The 24,597-nt window shown below is 40.2% G+C and overlaps 1 protein-coding gene across 3 annotated transcripts in view; it reads right to left on the bottom strand.

Annotated features, from left to right (window-relative positions):
* RBKS (ribokinase) overlaps positions 1–24,597 on the bottom strand; it is a 94,955-nt gene that overhangs the window by 54,995 nt on the left and 15,363 nt on the right. For 2 of the 3 annotated variants that reach the window (XM_061431271.1, XM_061431272.1), the window contains exon 2: positions 9,776–9,908. In XM_061431271.1, coding sequence (XP_061287255.1) covers positions 9,776–9,908 — 133 coding nt within the window. Of the gene's footprint in view, positions 1–7,844; positions 7,909–9,775; positions 9,909–24,597 lie in introns of those variants that run through there. The other variant, XM_061431273.1, reaches the window with a different exon arrangement.

The raw sequence follows: 24,597 nt of genomic DNA, 5'->3' as shown, positions 1-24,597 counted from the left end.
AAGGGATTAGATCTGATATAGTGCCTGAAGAACTATGGATGGAGGTTCATGATATTGTACAGGAGACAGTGATCAAGACCATCCCTAAGGAAAAGAAATGCAAAAAGGCAAAATGGTTATCTGAGGAGGTCTTATAAATAGCTGAGAAAAGAAGAGAAGCTAAAGGCAAAGGAGAAAAGGAAAGATATACCCATTTGAATGCAGAGTTCCAAAGAACAGCATGGAGATATAAGAAAGCCTTCCTCAGTGATCAGTGCAAATAAATAGAGGAAAACAATAGAATGGGAAAGACTAGAGATCTCTTCAAGAAAATTATAGAGATACCAAGGGAACATTTCATGCAAAGATGAGCACAATAAAGGACAGAAATGGTATGGACCTAACAGAAGCAGAAGATATTAAGAAGAGGTGGCAAGAATACACAGAAGAACTGTACAAAAAAGATCTTCATGACCCAGATAACCATGATGGTGTGATCACTCACCTAGAGCCAGACATCCTGGAATGAGAAGTCAAGTGGGGCTTAGGAAGCATCACTACAAACAAAGCCTAGTGGAGGTTATGGAATTCCAGTTGAGCTATTTCAAATCCTAAAAGGTGATGGTGTTAAAGTGCTGCACTCAATATGCCAGTAAATTTGGAAAACTCAGCAGTGGCCACAAGACTGGAAAAGGTCAGTTTTCATTCCAATCCCAAAGAAGGGCAATGCCAAAGAATGTTCAAACTACTGCACAATTGCACTCATCTCATACGCTAGCAAAGTAATGCTCAAAATTCTCCAAGCCAGGCTTCAGCCATATGTGAACCGTGAACTTCCTGATGTTCAAGCTGGTTTTAGAAAAGGCAGAGGAACCAGAGATTAAATTGCCAACATCTGTTGGATCATTGAAAAAGCAAGAGAGTTCCAGAAGAACATCTATTTCTGCTTTACTAACTATGCCAAAGCCTTTGATTGTGTGGATTGCAACAAACTGTGAAAATTCTTCAGACCACCTTACCTGCCTCCTGATAAATCTGTATGTAGGTCAAGAAGCAACAGTTAGAACCAGATATGGATCAACAGACTGGTTCCAAATTGGGAAAAGAATGCATCAAGGCTGTATATTGTCACCCTGCTTATTTAACTTATATGCACAGTACATCATGCGAAATGTTGGGCTGGATGAAGTACAAGCTGGAATCAAGATTGCTGGGAGAAATATGAATAACCTCATATATGCAGATGACACCACCTTCATGGCAGAAAGTGAAGAACTGAAGAACCTCTTGATGAAAGTGAAAGAGGAGAGTGAAAGAGTTGGCTTGAAACTCAACATTCAGAAAACTAAGATCATGGCATCCAGTCCCATCACTTCATGGCAAATAGATGAGGAAACAATGGAAACAATGACAGACTTTATTTTTGGGGCTCCAAAATCACTGCAGATGATGACTGCAGCCATGAAGTTAAAAGACTCTTGCTACTTGGGAAAAAAGCTATGACCAACCTAGACAGCATATTAAAAAGCATAGATATTACTTTGCCAACAAAGGTCTGTCTAGTCAAAGCTATGGTTTTTCCAGTAGTCATATATGGATGTGACAGTTGGGACTATAAAGGCTGAGTGCCGAAGAACTGATGCTTTTGAACTGTGGTGTTGGAGAAGACTCTTGAGAGTCCCTTTGACTGCAAGGAGATCCAACCAGTTAATCCTAAAGGAAATGAACCCCGAATATTCATTGGAAGGACTGATGCTGAAGCTGAAACTCCAATACTTCGGCCACCTGATGTGAAGAACTGACTCGTTGGAAAAGACCCTGATGCTGGGAAAGATTAAAGGCAGGAGGAGAAGGGGACGACAGAGGATGAGGTGGTTGGATGGCATCACCGACTGGATGGACATGAGTTTGAGTAAAGTCTGGGAATTGGTGATGAACAGGGCAGCCTGGTGTGCTGCAGTCCACGGGGTCACAAATAGTTGGACATGACTGAGTGACTGAACTGAACCAGAAGTCACAGGAATAGAAGCCAAGTAAAGGAGTCATTCATTGCCCACCACTGAGAGCTAAGTGAAAGTACCTTGAAAACCACAGTGAATGCTACAAGGGCAAGGCCCCTGGAATAACGACAGTTACAAAGGAATCCTCATGGGTATTGTTGGAGGCTTTCCCATTTTCCCTTCACACTTTGGCTGTCAAATGTGTGAAAACTTTAAATGTTCCATGAGGCAAAATGGCGCTTGTGTGAATCAGGGCATATGGAACTGAATTTCAGTTCTGCTATTATCCTAATTCAAAGGCTTTGCAGTTTGCTGTAAACTGTTCCACCTGAGCCAGGCTATAGGGTGGGACTTGTATGAGTTATCTCAGGCAGGTAGGAAACCAAGATTTCTCAGCCTGAGGATGCCCAGGTTACACCCCAGACCAATTAAATCAGCCCCCGTGGCAGGCGGGACAGTGGCAAGGTCCCCAGGTGATTACAATGTGTGTAATCACTGAGAGCTAACCTCCAGTCAAGGCTGCTGATTGCATGGTTAGAGCTGGGAGAGTGTCCGGAAAGCTGTGTCTGAGTGGAAATGAAGAGGGGGAGCATGGTCTTGCTTGGTTTCTATTGGGAAGTCAGCTCAGTGGGAGCCTGGTGGGACCTGCAGAATCTGCTGGGGGCAAGGGGCCCATCAGGATCCAACACTGCATCAAGGTACTGTAGAATCTGAAAGCTTTCTTTGGCTTGTGTTTGCTGACTCCAGATTGATTTTGACGTGGCCCAGGCTTGCTTCCCCTGGCTTCTATTTCTCCAAAACTCATAATTGGCAAAGTAGTAGGATTTCTGTTTTTCAGAGTGGTCAGTAGAGGCACTCCTAACTTGAATGGTCAGTGTTTATATTAAAAACATGCTGTGAGTACAATATATTTATGCCTATTTCCTTGCCTTCTACTTACAAGAACTAAGAACTCCTTTCGTCTCTCCTCTACCTAATCAAACCTCACCTGTTTCTCAAGCATCAACTTAAGGCTTACCTTCTCGATTCTAGCCCTTGATATTCCTTTTATTTCCAGAACTCCTACAGCATTCCTCATGGATACCATATAATTAAACACTTAATTGAATACCATCTTATCATGTTTGCCCAGTCTTAAAGTCTAGTCTTCCTAAAGGCTTACTGGAGACTCTAGCTTAGCATATATTTATCCCTCCCCCAGTCCTGTGCACTAAAGGTGTTCTGTAAATATTTGATCATCTTAATTGCTTGTCAGTTCATTTTCCTTGAATCTAGCTTATCATTCTTAAAGGGACATAATTTACAGGCATCCAGACTATGCTGGTTATGGCTACAGAAAGCTTCTAGCCAAGGTTTTGCTTAGAACAGCCTTCTTGAAGGCCCCCTCATATTCTTTTGATTGCAGCACTGAAATACTTTTGGGAAGAAAGACTCTGGGAAAACCACATAGTCTGAGGCAGCCTGTGTCAGGCTGTTGCAGGTGAGAGAAGCCAAGTCAGCAGCAACCAGGGACAACCACTCACACGTAAGCCAAGGCAACTTACGGAACGCCAGGTGCCCTTCAGGAAATCCCAGGTTTCAGCCCTACCTGAACACTGTAGAGTGGAACTTTCTGCAATCATGAAATGTTCTATACCTGTGCTGCCCAATACAGACACTTGAAAATGTAGCCAGCATGACTGAGGAACTCAATTTTTTTTCTTTATTTTTAATTGAAGGATAATTACAATATTGTGTTGGTTTCTGCCATACATCAAAATGGATCAGCTATAGGTATACACACGTCCAATCCCTCTGGAGCCTCCCTCCCACCTCCCTCCCCATCCCACCCCACTAGGTTGTCACAGGGCCCTGGTTTGAGTTCCCTGAGTCATACAGCAAATTCCCACTGGCTATCTACTTTACAGATGTTCGTGGTTATGTTCCCATGCTATGCTCTCCCTTTGTCCCAGCCCCTCCTTCCTGCCCTCTGTCCCCATGTCCAGAAGTCTGTTCTCTTAGGTTTGCGTCTCCACTGCTGCCCTGCGAACAGGTTCCTCAGTGCCATCTTTCTAGACTCCACATATAAGTGTTAATATACAATACTTGTTTTTCTCTTTCTGATGAAGAATTCCGTTTTTAATTTCACTTGAATTACATTGAATATAAATAGCCACATGTGGCCAGTGGCTAGTGTAATGGACAGTGCGGCCGTGGAGAGATGTGAATTAGGATCATGGAAAAGTAAAGGGCCGGACTGTGTTGGGAACAAGAGCAGTTCCTCATGCTGAGGGCACCGAGGTGCTTCCTTCACTCCGAGGACTGGAAAGATCTCTCTGCATCGAGGGAGAGCCACTCAGTGGCTTCCACCGTCCAGAACTATGACCAGTGTTGAGGAGAGTAACTGCAGTTAGTACGGTCATGATAACCAACATTGTCAAATGGGTGAGGAATGATGGGCTGCTTGGCATCCTTGAATGGCAGAAAATATCTAGGAATTCCACCCATCAACATATACTTGAGGTAAATGAAACAGGGGACCAAGATAGCATACCCAGGGACACATGAAATGATCTATACTGCTAAAAAAATGATCACATGTATTAAAACAGGTTCCTGAGTTTCAAAGTTAGAATACATGAAGATACAATTAACAGTAAATCTAAGTTGAACATAATTTAATCTTTATGATTCAAGAGATTTTGTGGCTTTTCAGTGCCTGAGGGTCACAATGAGCAGCACGTTGAAGAGGCTATAAGCTGCATTTGTTGTCACATAACAAAACTCAGCAGTTGCTTTTTTTGGAGGAAAACCCTCATGGTAATTTTATAACTTGTCATTTGTGGCTTTATCATAAAAGATGAAAGAAGAATACATAAAATTCCAGTTCATGCTGTCTGGTTGTTTAAATCCTAGATAAATGGGTGTTTACCTTACTGAATGATGGCTTTTAACATGCAAAGTTAATGTTTCAGTCTCCATTATCAGGCCTGCTTATCTGAGAGTGGTGGTGGGTTTGTGGTAATCCAACTGTTTCTTCCATTCTTCCTGTATGAGGCATATTGGTTAGGGTCATAGGATCCTAGTGTTTGAACATGCATTTCTATCAATACAGCCAACTACTTTTAGCTAGTCATCTTTCAACAGAGTTCAGAAAAGAGATTTCACTTCATTATGTATATTATCTATAAAGGCCTGGTGACTAGTTTTTGATCTTTGAAGATTAAAATCTCAGTGCACAATCAGTGGATTGTCCCACAGTAATCTAACATAGAGGGCTTTCCAGGTGGCACTAGTGGTAAAGAACCCACCTGCCAATCCAGAAGACTTATATAAGAGACTCAGGTTTGATCCCTGGGTCAGAAGATCCCTGGAGGAGGGCATGGCTACCCACTCCAGTATTCTTGCCTGGAGAATCCCATGGACAGAGGAGCCTGGTGGGCTACAGTCCATAGGGTTGCAAAGAGTTGGACATGACTGAAGCAACTTAGCACACGATCTAACATTTAGAAGGGTACTTTTATGGCTAACGTGATGGATACATTGCTTTTCAAGTTTTTTGTGGTGAAGGATCAGGTTTCTGTTTTATTTTTTTCCCTTTTTTTCATTTTCTATACATTATAGACTAATAATTTTTAAAATACAACAGTAAAATAAAAATACAAGTCATATAAAATACAAGGCCTAATTTATTATTGGTATATTCAGCAGCTATAAAGGTACCTTCAGATTGCTGAAAATGCTCCTAACTGCTTACTCTCAAGTTTCTGTACTGTCCTGATCAGTGACAGTTTGCCCTGAGGACCAGATTTTGAGTGGAACTGCTCTAACATACTGCCTCTGTCACAGACCTTTATGCCTTTAAAAAATTAAAAAAAAAAAAATTTTATATTGGAGCACAGTTGATGTTCTGTGGAAGAGGGCAAGGGCGGGATGATTTGGGAGAATGGCATTGAAACATGTATAATATCATATGTGAAACAAATCACCAGACCAGGCTCGATGCATGATACAGGATGCTCGGGGCTGGTGCACTGGGATGACCCAGAGGGATGGTATGGAGAGGGAGGGGGGAGGGGGGTTCAGGATGGGGAACACGTGTACACCCGTGGCGGATTCATGTTGATGTATGGCAAAACCAATACAATATTGTATTTAGCCTCCAATTAAAATAAATAAATTTATATTAAAAAATGTGTTAGTTTTAGGTGTACAGCAAAGTGGTTCAGTGTATACACATACATGTGTCTATTCTTCAAATTCTTTTCCCATTTAGGTTATTATAGAATATTAAGCAGAGTTCCCTGTGCTGCACAGTACGTCCTTGTTGGTTATCCATTTTAAATACAGTAGTGTGCATATGAATCTGACCATTCTTAAGAGAAAATAGATGACTGCTTACATGACAGTTTAGACCATTCCATTGTGTGAAGGAGGCGAGACCAGGTAATTTTGTGAAGGTCCTCCCAGTTTGCTGATTTGCTGTGTGGGCTGTCAGGGTCCACACCTGCTCATGGCTTCTTTCTGCCCTCATGGGAAACAAGGACCCTGGGCTTATGCTGGGTCACTGAACCTTGAGCTGTTTATGCTATCATTCTCCTTCTAAGCTGCTGGTTTTTGATATTTAAAAATAACTTCCTTCTAACGTTTGGCTTCAGTGAAATGGAGGAGGAGGAGGAAATACTTAATTCGGGTGAGGTCTGATGCAATGTGTCCTAACAGGCTCTTTGCCCCGCCAAGTAGACCTTCATTTTCTATATCTGCCTGAATTTTTAATGTTAAAACATCACCTCCAATTATGCGTGGACCATGACTTTGGCTCATGACTCAGTTGAGTACTGCCTGCACAGCTCTTAACTTCTGGAAGTGTCTCATTACGCATGTATCACTGTACACATGTTGATGGACTCTTGTTTAGCAGCCCTCATCACAGCTGACAGACATTTCTCCTGAGTTCACTGCAAGATGTTGTACCTGTATCATCAAACAGTGTTCCTTCATCAGAGCTCGAATCTGAGCTTGTTGCAAGGCAGTAGTAGATAGGTTAATGTTGCTAAGAAAGCCATAGAACATTTTCTACCTGTTTTTCTTTTGCTTCATCTGTTCATTTTTATCTTGAGTAATTTAATGATTTTGGTTTTCTACTTGAAATTTGTTATCTTTAAGAAACAGAGAAGGCAATGGCAACCCACTCCAGTACTCTTGCCTGGAAAATCCCATGGATGGAGGAGCCTGGTAGGCTTCAGTCCATGGGGTCGCGAAGAGTTGGACACGACTGAGTGACTTCACTTTCACTTTTCACTTTCATCATTGGAGAAGGAAATGGCAACCCACTCCAGTGTTCTTGCCTGGAGAATCCCAGGGACGGGGAGCCTGGTGGGCTGCCGTCTATGGGGTCGCACAGAGTCGGACACGACTGAAGCGACTTAGCAGCAGCAGCAGCATAAGGCAGTTAGGTTAATTTGCTCAATAAAAATATACCTCACAATTGAATGAAATATTATGATTAATGGTTAACAATAACTCTTATTAAAAGATATTTTATTTTTAAGAAGCCTAAGAATATGATGCACTTTGTTTAAGCTTAAATAAATCTATATCTAAAGGTGCCTCAGGGTATCTAAGCAAAGTAAACTTGTACAGGTTTTAGATGAGGCCATGTTTCCATGTCCTTTCAGTACAGATAATCAGGGTAAATTTCACTGTGGGGCTAAACCACAGACGACTAGATCAGGCACTGTAGACATAAAGAACTTTCAGAATTGTACAGGTGCTCACATAGCCATCACACACAGACCAGAATAAAACAAACAGCACAGCTGTTTAATCAACCTCCTTACTGGAGCATTTCCCAAAATACAATCCTCTGTCTTCTATTCTGCTCACCTCCACTCCTATGGTTTCATGATTCATTTCCCAAGTTCAATTCCACAATTCAAATATTTATATTTTGCATTCTCTTTGCCTCATGTTCAACAGACCTAAAAGAAAACCAACCTCAAAATCGTTGAGTTGGATGACATTGCAGGGGACATCCATTTTTGACTTTAATGGGCTACAGGAATGGCTTTTATAAAGCTTCCAACAGGGGGTTCTCTAACTCTCCTTTCACATCTCCAACTCTAGGGGACTCCCCTCTGCCCAGGGCACCCATTTTTGGTACCTTGCTTCCAATACCAGTACTAATTCTCTGTCCAGGTTTCCCAGCCAGGAAATGATACCATCTTCTTTTCACTTCCCAAGCCCCGCTTAAAGCCTGCACCATCTGATTGTTCCCCAAACCCCCATTTATAATCAGGTATAGGATGGGTCAGGCCTAATACTTTTAATCAACTCCTTCTCCCAGTCCCATAATTCTTAGCACATAATAGGTCATCAATAATTAATTGCTAATTGATATTTTAAAAATATTAAGAGCTCAACCTTAGCAAGTGAAGGTTTCTTAATTTGAATTTTGTGCTTCATGTGATGTTTTTGACCAAATAGCCAGGTGAGAATTATATCATCAATTAGAATAAAGATACAGTTCCTTAGCAGATGAAGTGATAATTGTATAGTTTATACATCATTTAAAGACTCCTGTGGAGAGAAAAGTGCTGTATATAATGGGAAATGACATTTCAGAGAAGTTTTGGTAAAATCTACCCAGCTCACAGGAAAGAGATTATTCTTTTAAATTTCTCATGTTTTTCTTATCCTCTACTGTGCAGACCCTAGCTAGCTTTCCTAAAGCAAATAAATGATTTTCCCCGTTATACCAATAACAAATACAAGTAACGGGAATTTTTCCCGTTATACCAATAAAATTTCATTAAAGATGCAAAAATTGAAACTTTGGCAGCCAATTTTGTTTTATTTTCAAATAATTTCAGTAGAATGGATAGAAACAAGATTTCCATATTTTACATGTCTTTTCTTAACATACCTGAAAACAGAACTAAAGATCAGTTATGTGCAGTTCATTAAGGCCCAGATTCCTTTCTGATCTGAGATATAGCATTAGAAGGAAACAGCTTAGAGGTGAGGCAACCACCAGTTATTAGATCAAATTTCCAAAAGCCATGCTGCTGGAGTGAAACTTGCTAAAAACAAGATGATTCATGCTGTTGTTTAGAAGCTGGACCACAGGAACCCATCAGAGTAGACTAATTCCCCTCACTTCTCACACTCCAGTTATAAACCTGTTAAATTCAGGGAATGCAGCATTAAGTTATTTGAGGACTGCTACTTCCCAGAGGATTCAGTGAGGTAGAAATTAATACAAAGGACAAGGAAGATTACTCTCTCCTATTTAAATCTTTAAAAACAATGAGCCTCTCAAAGGCTCACACAGATACTTATGTTCACAATAGCCAAAAGGTGGGAACAGCCCATCAACAGATACATGGATAACTGGTATATACAATGGAATATTATTCAACCACAAAAGGAATAAAAGTACTGATACATGCTATAAGGTAGATGAACCTTGAAAACATTATGCTCAGTAAAAGAAGCCAGACACAAAATGTCACATATCATATGATTCCATTTATAGGAAATATCCAGAATAGATAAATCCATAGAGACAGAAGGCAGATTGGTGGTTGCCAGGGGCTGAGAGGAGGGGGAATGGGGAGAAACTGCTTAATGGGTAAGGAGTTTTACTTTGAAATGATGGAAATGTTCTGGAACTAGATAGATATGGTGGTTGTATAACACTGTGAATATACTAAATGCCACTGAATTGCTCATTTTAAATAGTTTATAAAAAAATGAGCTCATGTCTTAACCAGGTTCTTGCCTCTAGAACCCTCTTCACTGTACTTTGTGCTTACCTTGCACACCATGGATGTCTTTGCTCCAAGCCTAGCAGCTTGGACACACTGGTTGGCACCTTTCCCTCCAAAGCCAATAAAAAACTTATGTCCATGGATGGTTTCTCCAGTTTTTGGCAGACGAGAAGTAAGGCTATAATTTAAAAGAAAAAGAGAGGGGAAAAGCACATTGGAAACTGCAGTCAATTTGAGTTTTTCAGAAGACAGAGGGAAGTTTATCTGATGGAGCCCTGGTCTTAGCAGCCAGAACTACAAGCAGGAGCAAGAAGTATTCTCTTTTCCTTGAAGATAATATTCAATAGTTTGTATCACTATCAAGAAGTCATCTGTTTGACAAAATTCCTCACTCTCATACCACTGTAGCTCTACTTCAGAGCACAACTCTTAGCGTCTGTACTGCATCAGGGTTGTTCATGGGTGCCTCTGTTTTCCTTCTCGTGGAACTCCAAGAGGGAAGTAACTTCATATTCTTGCTTCCCAATGCCCAGCACAGAACTTTATTCACAGTGGGACTTAAAAAATGGGACCAAGTTAATGTGTTCTGTACAGGTTTATCTAGTCACTTACAAGAAGGAGGAAGTGTGCTATAATTCTGGTAACCATGTGTAAGACCTAAGGAGAAGAGGGAAGTTGCAAATCCAGGCATGAAACAATCTTATTTGTTTCCTTGGGGGTGGGGTGGAAGTAGGGTATTTAGATGGCAGGATTAGGTTTTAGTCCTAGTCCACCTGTATACCATCCATTTCATGCACTGACTCAAAAAGAGCATTAATCAAAAAAAAAAAAAAAAGGATTCTAAAGATCTTAGTTTACAATTTTTACTATAGAAAATTCCAAACATAAAACTATAGAAACTGTTATAGTGACTTCCCCTAGCCCCATGTACCTATCACCCAGATTTGATTATTGTCAACTCAAAGCCAATCTTTTTTCAGTTTGTACCTTCACTGACATCTCCAAGTGCTAAGGATTTTTACTGACATGTTACTGCCTAGTGAGGATAGTATTAAGTGAGGCAGAAAGAGTAAAAGGCTTTCTCTAGGATAACATTAAAGATATAAGATGTGAGGAAACAGTACCTTTGAAGAATAGACAACTTTAAAAGGAGAAAGAGTTCTGGGTATAGGGACAAGTGGAGAAGATGGACTCCAGCAGCATGAGGACTGCTCAGCTGGCCACAAGGAAGTGGGCCAAGGGCTGTGCATGTGTGTGTGCTAGGTCGCTTTAGTCATGTCCAACTCTTTGTGACCCTATGGACCGTAGCCCAACAGGCTCCTTTGTCCGTGGGGTTCTCCAGGCAAGAATATTGGAGTGGGTTGCCATGCTCTCTTCCAGGGGATCTTTACACCCCAGGGATTGAACCTGGGTCTCCTATATTAGCAGGTGGATCCTTTACCACCAGGGCCTGGAGCCAGTGGAGAGATAGCAGGCATTAACTAGCTTTAGACAAGAAGGAAAGGCCAAGAGATAAGTCCACAATAAGTCAACTGAGAACCTACTCTGCTTTAGCAGGTTAGAAATTTATATTAATTTCCCACATAGGCTGCAATCTAACAGAAGACAGTATCTTACTGTATTAGAGTAACAGAACAGTGCCAGTTCCTACAGGTCCCTAACAGCCTATTTGCAATGACTGATGCCAGGAACACATGATCATGTCAATAAAAACCAAGTTTGACCTGTGAACCTCCCTTATGAAGTTATAAAAGTCTCAATAAATTGGGCTAAAACATTGCTCGGTTCCCTAGCAATGCCCTGTCAAATATGGTTATTTGAGATTCAAAAGAGATTCATCAATAATTTGAAAACATCCCACTCTACTCCTCCCCTTTTCAATTCTATTTTTATCTTGGATTCTAAATGCATTTATAGTACCGATGGAAAAAATATACATCTACAAGGTTCACTTCTGAAAAAGGTACTCAATCAAGAGAAAAATGCTCTTAATGTAATGTTATTATCCTGTCATTTAATTTAGCAATGACAAGTGATGATGAGAGTTTGATTTGCATCAGAAATCTTAAGCACTTTAGGATTCTGTTATGAACAGGCAATGATGAGTAATCTGTGTGATTGAGTAACTGTGTGAATTCTTGGCTTATTGATGCTGCTACAAACAACATTCATAACAACCTTAAGAAGAAAAAAGTATCCAATGTGGCTAAAAACAGGCCGAAATAACTTAATTAGTAAGACTGTCACTAAATAAACTTATGACTTCCACTATATTTATACTTAGATCTGGGTCACAATTCACTGGTTTGAATTAAGTGTATTTTTTATTATCAACTGTGGGAAATCATGAAAAACATATCACCAGATTATTATTGGCATGTACGTGTTTGTGGGGGAGGAGTGAAGTCAAGGGTACAGCGTGTATGTGTTTGACGTGGGAGCAGATGGCTGAGATTTAAACTCATTTCTAAACAACTTATATTAACACAAGCACTGTACTGATTTAGCCATCACTTAAATTTCTCACTCCTTTGGAATGCTACTGTTTTCTTTCCTGTCTGCATCTCTGTTCTACTCTTCTCTCTTCCTCCCCTCAGTTGTCGCCTTTTCCAGTACGAGGACAGGGACCAATGTCTGTACCATCTTATCCCCATTTGCTAACTGGATGAACCTTTGTAAGAGTCTCTTCTTGTCTCTGAAGAGCAGCAGAACATGCCACCCCAAAATATGACTGTAGGAGTTGAGGACATGCCACTGCAAAATGTGCTGCTTTGGCATATTATCTGGAGTTGTGGGCACTTGAAAACCAGCAGATGCAGGGAGAGGTTTGCTCTGAACGCCCTTATAGGAACTCAGCTGTCATCAATCTCCTTCCTGGAATTTGATCAACCAGACGGGATGACTCTTGTCACAGGAAAGGAGAAGAGAAGTCAATACCATGCCTAGACAGCCTTTCTTGCAGACTATCACACCTCTCATCTATTTTTCTAAGGGCCATCAGTTCAGTTCAGTTCAGTTCAGTCGTTCAGTCATGTCCGACTCTGCGACCCCATGAACCACAGCACGCCAGGCCTCCCTGTCCATCACCAACTCCAGGAGTCCACCCAAACCCATGTCTATTGAGCTGGTGATGCCATCCAACCATCTCATCCTCTATCGTCTCCTTCTCCTCCTGCCCTCAATCTTTACCAGCATCAGGGTCTTTTCAAATGAGTCAGCTCTTTGCATCAGGTGGCCAAAGTACTGGAGTTTCAGCTTCAACATCAGTCCTTCCAATGAACACCCAGGACTGCCATCAGTCTGTCCTAAAAATCATTTACTGTCCCCTAAGGGTTCTACCAGGCTTCTCAGGTGGCTCAGTGGTAAAGAATACACCTGTCAATGCAGGAGACATGGGTCTGATCCCTGGTCCATGAAGATCCCCTGGAGGAGGAAATGGCAACCCACTCCAGTATTCTTGCCTGGAAAATTCCATGGACAGAGGAGCCTGGTGTCCTACAGTCCGTGGGGTTGCAAAAAGTCAGACATGACGTAGACTAAAAACAATGAAGAGACCTACCACTTCCCTCTCCCTTCCCCATTAAGATGTTATTTAATCCCAAATTCTAAGTCACCTTGTGGATTCATTCCTTCCCCTGGATATCTCCCATGTATATCTGAGGGATACATGTTACTGAATTTCTGTTTTCCTCTTGCTAATCTGTCTTTCATTACAGGGGTCTCAGTCAAGAACTGAGAAAGGTAGAGGGAAGGTGGTTATTTCCTCCCCTACATCTCTTTTCCATGTCTCCCTTGTATGGCATCCTTTGTTTCTTCTTATTTGAAGATGTGGAGGTGTTGACAAATGGGGAAGAGGAGGCTGGGATGACTGTTCAATTGTCTGGCAATTACAATTCCATGTTTTCAAGACCTTGTCCACTGCATTCCCAATATCAGCAGCATTCCTTTTCTATTAATATAAGCAAGAACTGTAACTATCGTTCTTACATTCAGACATTAATTCAACAATTGTTAAATCAGTGTTTTCCAATGAACTTCTTACAGGTCAAAATCAGCTTGCTGACAATAAGATAAAATCTAACCATGATGCAAATAACAGAGGAGTGAAAAAACATGTTACAGAATAAGATTAGTATAACCTGATTCATGTTTCTTAAAAGGAAAAAGATACTATGTATATATCCTCTTATGATATGCAAGTGTATAGAAAATGAAATGTTAATGACAGATATCCATGAGAAAGATGGGAGTGGGGAAAGTACACGGAAATGTATGTACCAAGAATATCTTTGTGTTTTATGGGAAGCCACTTGTAACTATTTCAGATTTATCTGGCCTCCCTGCATCCCAGCACCAGTTGGCTTCTTGCAGGTGCAACCTAACAGAGCCTTGCCTTGGGCGACCCTCTCACCATTTCAGGGTTTCTGTTTCTGTTCTGGCTGTCCTGCAGCACAGAGAAATCTGTTAAAATACATCAAGTATCTTGGTATAGACGCTTCTGCTTCTTGGCTTCACTTTCTCTGGCTCTTGCTTCCTGGATTATAGTCCAGCATAGAGGACGTGCACTCAAGCCTTTGTCTTATTGATCTGCTTTCTGCTGAACCCAGAGTAAGGCATTTATTGCTGATTTATTATTTTTTAAAAGTGAATGAGTTAAAGAGTGGAAAGTGGACTGGAGAGCAACTAAAAAATTAGTTATAAATGGGCAGAAGAATTTCTGAATTAAAGATCCTAATTTACTTTGAATTAGGTTTTTCTATCTTTTCTTTTCTTTATTAAAGCCATGAAGTTAAGGTCAGGTTCATGAAAGAACCTGCACAAAGTACTGTCCTCTGTATGAAAGCATCACCATGATTCTTCCCAATTCAAACATGAGCTCTCAGTAGGGTGTCAAAGACTGTACTCAAATAAGTACTCAAAGGAAAAAAAAAGGAAGTAGGACTGGTAGAAATATGGGCATCCCAGGTTGCTCAGTGGTAAATAATCTGCCTGCCAATGTAGGAGACTGGGGTTCAATTCCTGGATGGAGAATATTCTCTGGAGGAGGAAATGGCAACCCATTCCAGTATTCTTGCCTAGAGAATCCATGGGCAGAGCAGCCTGGCAGGCTACAGTCCGCAGAGTCACAGAGTTGGACACGACTGAGCATACACTGGTAGAAATACACTGTTGCTACCATTTTAATTTTTAAATAGTATAAATTTCTGAATGAAGGAGAAAACCAGTTATAAGAAATATATTTGAATTTAAAACAAATTTGTAGCTTTAAAATGTCATGATATTTCAAATTTGGACAGAAGGAAGAACCAATAAATGTTTAGAGGTTGTCCCCCAGTCTCCTGGGCCGTGAGAGGCCATGCAGTTAGAGCTTAGTTGTACAAGGCAGGAGGGCTGAGCCACTTACAGACTGCGTTACCTTTGACAGCTTTTCCCTCTTTGAACCAGATTCTTCTCTTGCAAAACAGGTTTAATAATACTTGTCAACTCCTTAAATGCCTGGGTTTTGTACTCTGAGTTATTTCACTGACAGGTATTATCAGAACAACTTATCAATTGCTTTTAACTTCTTGACAATGACGTCCCTGTTAAAGATTCTCACAGATGATTCATATTGAAGGAAGGAATGACCTGGTGAAACAGGGATGAGAAGTGTTTTGACCAAAGAGGTCACACTGATACTGACTCCAGCCAAAAGTTAAAGGATGTGCTGCTTTTTGGCTTTTGAATTCCATCCTTTCTTCTTTCAGGCTGCAAGCTTCTGACACATGGTATACCCCTGTAATGGGGGATTGTACCATTCGTTTTTACCCAGTTAACATTCATTATGCTCATTTATTATTCCTACAGCCTGTATTTTTCACCCATATCTATTCTTCTCAGCATTTGTGTATGTCACACTTACAAGCATTAAGAGTAATTCCCAAACCAAGCTGGTGACAGCTATTTCTACCCTTGTAAAAAGAACTTAGCCTCAAAACTAAAACTTCATTTTGTGGAGCCTAACCCTACATTTTCAGACATACACTTAAGATTTATTTAAGGAAATGAAACATGAATTAGGCTTTAAATGCGTCTTAACTGATTTCCATTTCTAACTCTTTTCCTGGCTAAACAAGCCTGTGGCTAAAAAGTCATTTTCTCTGAAGATACAGCTACTCTTGAATCAATATAGATAAACAATATTCTAGTCAGAAGTGGCCAGCCTTTCAGCGTGTCATATACTTGACCCTTATTTATTTAAATTTTGCTTATGTGTGAAAAAGCATGCTAGTCATTGGAAGAGCCAGTAAAGCTTTAGCATGTTATGGTCTTCTTCCGTGTTATGGTCTTCCATGGCATTTCATTCACTACTCTGCTCAAATGTTACCTCCTCGGAGGGGCCTTCCCAGACCACCTTACAGGTGAGATACCTGTATCTAACTGAATTTTTGTGAAGTATTCATTCATTCATTTTGACAAGCACTAAGTTTTTGAACCAGATCCAGGCTTTTAATTACTCATAATTGTGTTAGTTCTCTGTGTACCAATCCCCCGTGGGGTGAGGTGATGAGAAAAACCTTTAAATAGTGAGTTTTGGGAGCTGATGCAGGACAACCGCCACAGCTGCTGCTCCTCCTGCCTTCTAGGGTGGGATGGGCAGAGAGCGAGGGTGGGAGGGAGGGATGGGGAAGAACATGACCTACTGACCTTTGCTCTGCATTGTGAACCAATCCTCTTAGGGGAAAGGAGGGGGAGGTCTCTAGCTTTATAACCCCAAGAATGTAAATAAATGTATCCAAGGAAAAGTCTAAATCTCTCCAGAGGTCTCTGACTTTTAGGCTTTGTTTGGCATTCAAAAACAGTCTTTAATCCAAGTGCCAACAGACTTTCTCAGAAAGTCCTGATTGCACAGCAACGTGAAAACATTTATGGAGAACTGCTTCCCAACAATTTTCTTCATAGCAACACCACTGCCCAACATTACAGCACTCACTTCTGTCCTCTTGCCGTAGTTTCTTCAGGACTAATTGTACTCTATTTCTTCTTCACTATACTTCCCTGGTGGCTCAGTGGTAAAGAATCCGCGTGCCAACGCAGGAGACACAGAAGACCTGAGTTCAGTCCCTGTGCTGGGAAGACTCGCTAGAGAAGGAAATGGCAACCCACTCCAGTATTCTTGCCTGGAGAATTCCATGGACAGAGGAGCATGGTGGGCTACAGTTCATGGAGTCGCAAAGAGTCGGACACGATTGAGGGAGTAACAGTGATGTGTTATTGACTCTCTATTTTTAAAAAAGTGACTGATCTAGGATTTACAATATGCAGTTTAACTTGGTTTATTTCCCAATGTTACTAAACTACTTTACTTATAAATGTAATTTACAGTAGTATTCTTCCATTTCCCCTTCTTAACCTTTGTGCTATTCTTGGCATACATTTTACTTCGACATGATATAAACCTTACAATATTGTGTTATTTTTATTTAAGTTGTCAACTGCCTTTTAAAGAAATTAAGAAATGAAGAAAATAACTCTTTGCATTTACCCAAAGATTTACCACTTTTGGGGCTTTTCATGCCTTTGAGTGCATCTGAATTTCCATTCAGTATTATTTTAGTTTCCCCTGAAGAACTTCCTTCAGTATTTACTGTAGTGCAGGTTTCTAGGAAGAAATTCTCTTGGCTGTTGTTTTTGTCTTTATTTTCCCATCGTATTTGAAGGATATAGATTTTATGTTGACAGTTTATTTTCCCAGTACTTGAAAGATTTCTTTTTTTTCTGGTTTGTATTGTTTCCCACAAGAAGTCTGCAATCAATTTTTGTTCCCCTTATGTAATGTGTATTTTTCCCTCTGGATACTTTTAGGAGTTTCTGTTTATAATTGGTTTGTAGGAATTTGATTACACAGTGTCCTTTGCTATGGTTTATATTGTTTATTCTTCTTGGGGTTCATTGAAATTATTAGATCTATGTGTTTATAATTTTTATAACGTGAAAAAAATTCAGTCATTATTTCTTTAAATATTTTTTGTGCCTCTCCCACTATGTTTTTCTTCTTAGATTCCATTTACATACATGATACACTGTCTCACATCACAGAAGCTTGTGCATTTTGCTCAGTCATTTTTTTCCCTCTATGTTTCAGTTTAGGTAATCTCTATTCTGTCTTCGAGCACAGTGATCCTTTCTTCCGTAATGTCTACTCTGCTGATAAACCCCTCCAGTGAATTTTTCATTTCAGATATTGCATCTTTCATTTCTTAAACCTCCATTTGCTTCCTTTATACATCTTCCACTTTTCTCCTCACTATATTCATGGTCCTCTTTAAATCACTGAGCATATTTATAAGGGCTCTTTTAAAATCCCTTTCTACTAATTCCATTATCCTTGTTGTTTCTGTGTTGGTTTTGACTTTTATTTCTTGGTTATGCATAACATTTTCTTGATCCTTTGCATGTCCAGTGACTTTTGCCTGAATGATGAACATTGCAACTATTGTATCAATGAGTATCTTAATTTTGTTGTATTTTTCCAAAGGGTTGAACTTTGTTTTTGCAGGCAGCTAAGTTATGAGTCTGTTTGTTCCTTTGAGGATTGTTTTTAAGAGTTGTTACACGGAGTATCAGATCAGATCAGATCAGTTGCTCAGTCATGTCCGACTCTTTGCGACCCCATGAATTGAAGCACGCCAGGCCTCCCTGTCCATCACCAACTCCCGGAGTTCACCAAGACTCACGTCCATGGAGTCAGTGATGCCATCCAGCCATCTCATCCTCTGTTGTCCCCTTCTCCTCCTGCCCCCAATCCCTCCCAGCATCAGAGTCTTTTCCAATGAGTCAGCTCTTCGCATGAGGTGGCCAAAGTACTGGAGTTTCAGCTTTAGCATCATTCCTTCCAAAGAAATCCCAGGGCTGATCTCCTTCAGAATGGACTGGTTGGATCTCCTTGCAGTCCAAGGGACTCTCAAGAGTCTTCTCCAACACCACAGTTCAGAAGCATCAATTCTTCGGCGCTCAGCCTTCTTCACAGTCCAACTCTCACATCCATACATGACCACAGGAAAAACCATAGCCTTGACTAGACGAACCTTTGTTGGCAAAGTAATGTCTCTGCTTTTGAATATGCTATCTAGGTTGGTCATAACTTTCCTTCCAAGGAGTAAGCGTCTTTTAATTTCATGGCTGCAGTCACCATCTGTAGTGATTTTGGAGCCCAGAAAAATAAAGTCTGACACTGTTTCCCCATCTATTTCTCATGAAGTGATGGGACCAGATGCCATGATCTTCGTTTTCTGAATGTTGAGCTTTAAGCCAACTTTTTCACTTTCCACTTTCACTTTCATCAAGAGGCTTTTTAGTTCCTCTTCACTTTCTGCCATAAGGGTGGCATCATCTGCATATCTAAGGTTATTGATATTTTTCCCAGCAATCTTGATTCCAGCTTGTGTTTCTTCCAGTCCAGCATTTCTCATGATGTACTCTGCATATAAGTTAAATAAACAGGGTGACAATATACAGCCTTGACATACTCCTTTTCCTATTTGGAACCAGTCTGTTGTTCCATGTCCAGTTCTAACTGTTGCTTCCTGACCTGCATACAAATTTCTCAAGAGGCAGACCAGGTGGTCTGGTATTCCCATCTCTTTCAGAATTTTCCACAGTTTATTGTGATCCACACAGTCAAAGGCTTTGGCAAGAGTAGCTTTTACTTCAGGACAAATTGATCTCTTTTACTAAATCCAATAAATGGTCCTTATTGGGTCTCTACTGAATGCTCCAGGAGTTCAACAATGTCTCTGGCTGGGCAGAACTCAACACCTCCCATTCCTGTATAATCTCTGGGACATGTTCAGTTTGCAGCTCTCCAGTAGGAGCCCAGTTTTGTGGCATTTCTTTTTTTTTAAACATTTATTTGGCTGTGCCAGGTTTTAGTTGTGGCACACAGCATCCTTAGTTGGGATGTGTGGGATCTAGTTCCCTGATCGGGGATCCAACCTGTGCTCCCTGCATTGGGAGCACAGTGTCTTAGCCATTGGACCACCAAGGAAGTCCCCAGTTTTGTGGAGTTTCTATGTATGTCCATTGAGCATTTAGTAATAAAATCAAAGGGACTCCTATGCAGATTTATGGACCTTTCTCTGGTTAATTTCCTCCTTCTCAGTATGTGTTGCCATAAATTCTAGCCACTGTAGTCTTCCTAAATTATAAACTCAGTTTTCTCAGCTCATGAGAAAATGCCACCATGCTTTCCTTGAACTCCTCCTCTTTGTGCCATGGTTGGTAACGTGCTTCCAGGGCTCACCATATTTGTTTCCTTAGTCTTCTGGATAATACTCCTGTTTGTCCAGTATCAGAAACAGTTGCTTCATAGGTTCTGTCCCATTTTCTAGTGGTTTATAGTGGTAAGATAAGTCTAGTATTAGTTATTCTAATATGGCCAGAAGTAAATATTTTTGAACGAATGGTCTTTACCTTAAAAGGTGCTTAGATAGTTCTTCCAATGTATACTGAGTCCTCTTCCAATAGAGGACCGAGTACAGAAGGCACCAGGAGAGGCACATAGGTCAAAGTATTAAAAACTTTAAAGTACCAGCTAATGTCAACTATTCCTATTCATATATGTGTGTGTATATATATACATATATATATATATATATATGTATATATATACACACAACACATATATATGGCTTGCGCCTGCAAATGCCAGAGACATAAGAGATGCAGGCTTGATCCCTGGGTCGGGAAGATCCCCTGGAGGAGGGGATGGCAACCCACTCCAGTATTATTGCCTGGAGAATCCCTTGGACAGAGGAGCCTGGTAGGCTATAGTCCAGAGTCGCAAAGAGTTGGACACTACTAATGCGACTGAGCACACATACAAACACACATACATACGTAGCTCCTTACTCCCAGCTGAGAAAGTCCTGGAGAAAGAAGAAAAGCTTGGATAGGTAGGTGCAGAATGAGCTAATTTTGGAACTACAAGGTGCAAGAGGAGAGGACAGGAGAAGTACATACATGTCTATATGAGAGATCAGTGAGGGGGGACTGGACAAGATAGGATAGCAGAAAGGTATGTAGGATGAGGAAAGAACTATTGAAGCCAAAGCATTTATCAAAGTTCCTAATGAAAATGTTTTAATTCTTTGAAGAAGACAAGCAAAGTATGATAGTGACAAATAACTATAAAACCAATATTTTATTTTCTATTTTGCCAGTTAATTACAGTACATTTTAAATTTCAAAATGACTTCTGTCACCACCATTGTAATTTCTTGCCATCTGCTGGTGTGTATGCTAAGTCACTTCATTCGTGTCTGACTCTTTGCAACCCTGTGGACTGTAGCTCTCCAGGATCCTCTGTCCATGGGATTCTCCGGGCAAGAATACTGGAGGGGGTTGCCATTTCCTTCTCCAGGGCATCTTCCCAACCCAAGGACTGAACCCATGTCTGCTGGGGCTCCTGCATTGAAGGCAGATTCTTTACGGCTAAGCCACCATTGTTTACCGTCTCCTATGAGTCTGCATTGGCAGGTGGGTTCTTTACCACTAGTGCCACCTGGGAAGTCCAGCTGTTAGGGGGATGAGCCTAAATTATAATTCCGGACTTAGAAATCCACTGCTGTGGTCTTTAAACCACTCAATACTACTTTGTTTCACAATCAACTTTCAATTTTTTAAAACGAAAACTTAAAAAAACTACTCTCTTAGCAATATAGTATTATTTCCTATAGTCACTCTGTTACACTACATCCTTACAACTTTTTTATAAGGGGCAGTTTGTTCCTTTTGAGCCCAGACCCATTTTGCCCACCCCTGAACCCCACCTCTGGCAACCAGTAGTCAATTCTTTGTATCTATGAGCTTAGTTTTTAAATTAAAAAAATTTTTTTAAAGATCCCACGTATAAGTGATATCTATTTATATTGTTGCAAATTTTAATTTTTTTCTTATGGCTGAATAATATCCCATTGTATATATGTATAACCACATTTTCTTTAACTGTTCATACATCAGTGGGCCCTTAGGTTGTTAGTTCTATTTTTAATTTTTTGAGGAACCTCCATTCTGTTTTTCAGAGTGGCTGCACCAATTTACATTCCCACCAACAGTGCACAATGGTTCCCTTTTCTCCAATGCTTATTTCTTGTCTTTTGATAATGGCCACTCTAACAGGTGTGAGATAATACATTGTGCTTTTGATTTGTGCTTTTGATTTTCTTCATGATTAGTGATCATCATTAGTGACTGAGCATCTTTTCATGTACCTGTGGATCATCTACAGGTCTTTGGAAAAATGTCTGTTCAGAACTTCTGCCCATTTTTTAGTTGTGTGTTTATATATATATATATATATATATATATATGCTATTGAATTGTGTGACTTCTTTATATATTTTAGATATTTTCCCTCAATTTTGACTATAATACTGGACATTCAGTAGCTATAACATATATTTAACATTTTTATGAACATAGAAAACAGCAAGCTCTGTATTCAAAAAGACTTGTAGTTCATTGCATTCCTCTACTCCCTTTGACTGTGGCACCAAGTGATATTACACAGGAGAACAGTGGCCTCCACACAATGTCATAATAGATAATTGTTCATTCGGCTGCAGGATCTTCACTGCGTCATGAGGGATCTTTCCGCTGTGGTGCACACTCTCTAGTTGTGAGACGTGGGCTTAGTAGTTGTGGTGTGCGGGCTTAGTTGCTTCATGGCACGTGGAACCCTAGTTCCCTAACTAACCAGGGATCGAACCTGCATCCCCTGCATTGCAGGGCAGATTCTTAACCACTGGACCAGCAGAGAAGTCCCGATAAATGTTCATGCTTAAAATTTAACTTGTATGTTGAATCTCTTTGCATACGCTATTCCCTATGATTGGAAATTTCTTTCCCCTGCTTCTTTTTGGAGCCAGTCTATACGCGTCCTTTAAAATTCAAGTCAGTTATTACGCCCTCTGGAAGTCTGAATGTAACTGTGTGGGTTAGCTGCCCTGCCTCTACTGTCTAGCAGTCTATGCATGTTATCTCTCATAGACTGTATCCCATCTGCTTCTGTATCACCATGGCCTAAGACTTTGCACATAAACACCAAGTGTCCAATAAACAGCCATTAAAATATACGTACATCGATAGTGCCAGATACCATTTCTTCTTCTTTTAAAAATATATTTATTTATTTGGCTGTGCCAGGTCTTAGTTGTGGCATGCAGGGTCTTTGATCTTAATTGCAGCATGTGGGATCTTTGTTCCCCGACCAGGGATGGAACTGGGCCTCCTGAATTGGCAGCATGGAGTCTTAGCCACTGGACTACCAGGGAAGTCCTCAGATACCATTCTTTGAGTGTTTGTAAGACAAACAGTGCACTAAGCATCTTACGACTGCTAAGTCACTTAATCCTTACAATAACCCCAAGACAAGGTTATTATTTTCATTTCCATTTCACAGATAAGAAGAATGAGAATTAGATTAAAAAACATACCCAAGTTCACCCAGTAAAAGACAGAAGAGCTAGAATTCAAACCAAGGTTGGTCTGACTCCAAAACCCATATAAGATATTATGTACAAATGTATTTAATGTCCCTTGGAATTATTTACATTTCGTGTTTTTATAATTTCTCACATAATTTTTGGTAGCTGTACTTTTGAAGAACATTGGAATTTTGCAAGCTGAACCAAGATGGTAAGGTGGGAAAACCAAATAATGGTGTTCTTTTCCTTAGAGTTCAGAAGGAATTAAGTTGATGGATCAAAGAAGAAATCCAATGATATTTAGGAAGTAATAAAAACTAAGTTATAACAACAACAAAAAGTTACAAGCATACCTCAGAGATATTTCTGATTCAGATCCCAACCAGCACAATAAAACAAATATTACAATAAAGTGAGTCAGATGAATTTTTTATTTCCCAGTGCATGTAAGTTACCTTTATATTATACTGTAGTCTATTAACGTGCAATAGCATTACATCTAAAAAAAACAATATACCTACCTTAGTTAAAAATACTTCATTGCTAAAAAATGCTAACTATCATCGGAGCCTTCAGCGAGTCATAATCTTTTAGCTGGTGGACTGTCCTGTCTCGATGTTGATGGCTGCTGACTGATCAGGGTGAGATAGCTGTAGCAATTTCTTAAACTAGGACAACAATAAAGTTTGCCACATCAATTGACTCTTCCTTTCATGAACGGTTTCTCTTTACAGTGTGCAGTGCTGTCTGATAGCATTTTGCCCTCAGCAGAACTTCTTTCAAAATGAGTCAATCCTTTCAAACACTGCTGCTACTTTACCAGCTAAGTTTATGTAATATTCTAACCCCCTTGTTATTGTTTAAACAGTCTTCATAGCATCTTTACCAGGAGTAGATTCCATCTCATGAAACCACTTTCTTTGCTCATCCACAAGCAACAGCTCCTCATCTGTTCAAATTTTGTCATGAGATTGCAGCAATTCAGTCATATTTCAGGCTCCATTTCTAATTCTAGTTCTCTTGCTATTTCTACCACATCTGCAGTTACTTCCTCCATTGAAGTCTTAAACCCTCAAAGTCATTCATTAGGGTTGGAATCAACTTCTTCCAAACTCCTGTTAATGTTAATATTTTGATCTCTTTCTATGAATCACAAATGTTCTTAACAGCATCTAGAATGGTGAATCCTTTCCAGAAGATTTTCTATTAACTTCGCCCAAATTTATCAGAGGAGTCACTCTGGCAGGTTTAGCCTCATGGAATGTATTACTTAAATAATAAGATGTAAAAGTTGAGATTACTCCTTGATTCATGGGCTGCAGAATGGATGCTGTGTTAGAAGGCATCTCGAAACATTAATCTCATTGTAAACAACGGTAATCTCAGTGTATATCTTCATCA

The sequence above is a fragment of the Bos javanicus genome, chromosome 11, assembly GCF_032452875.1.
Source record: "Bos javanicus breed banteng chromosome 11, ARS-OSU_banteng_1.0, whole genome shotgun sequence".
NCBI lineage: Eukaryota > Metazoa > Chordata > Mammalia > Artiodactyla > Bovidae > Bos > Bos javanicus.
The sequence above is the reverse complement of the archived record's forward strand: the minus strand, read 5'-3'. Positions and strand labels throughout refer to the sequence as shown.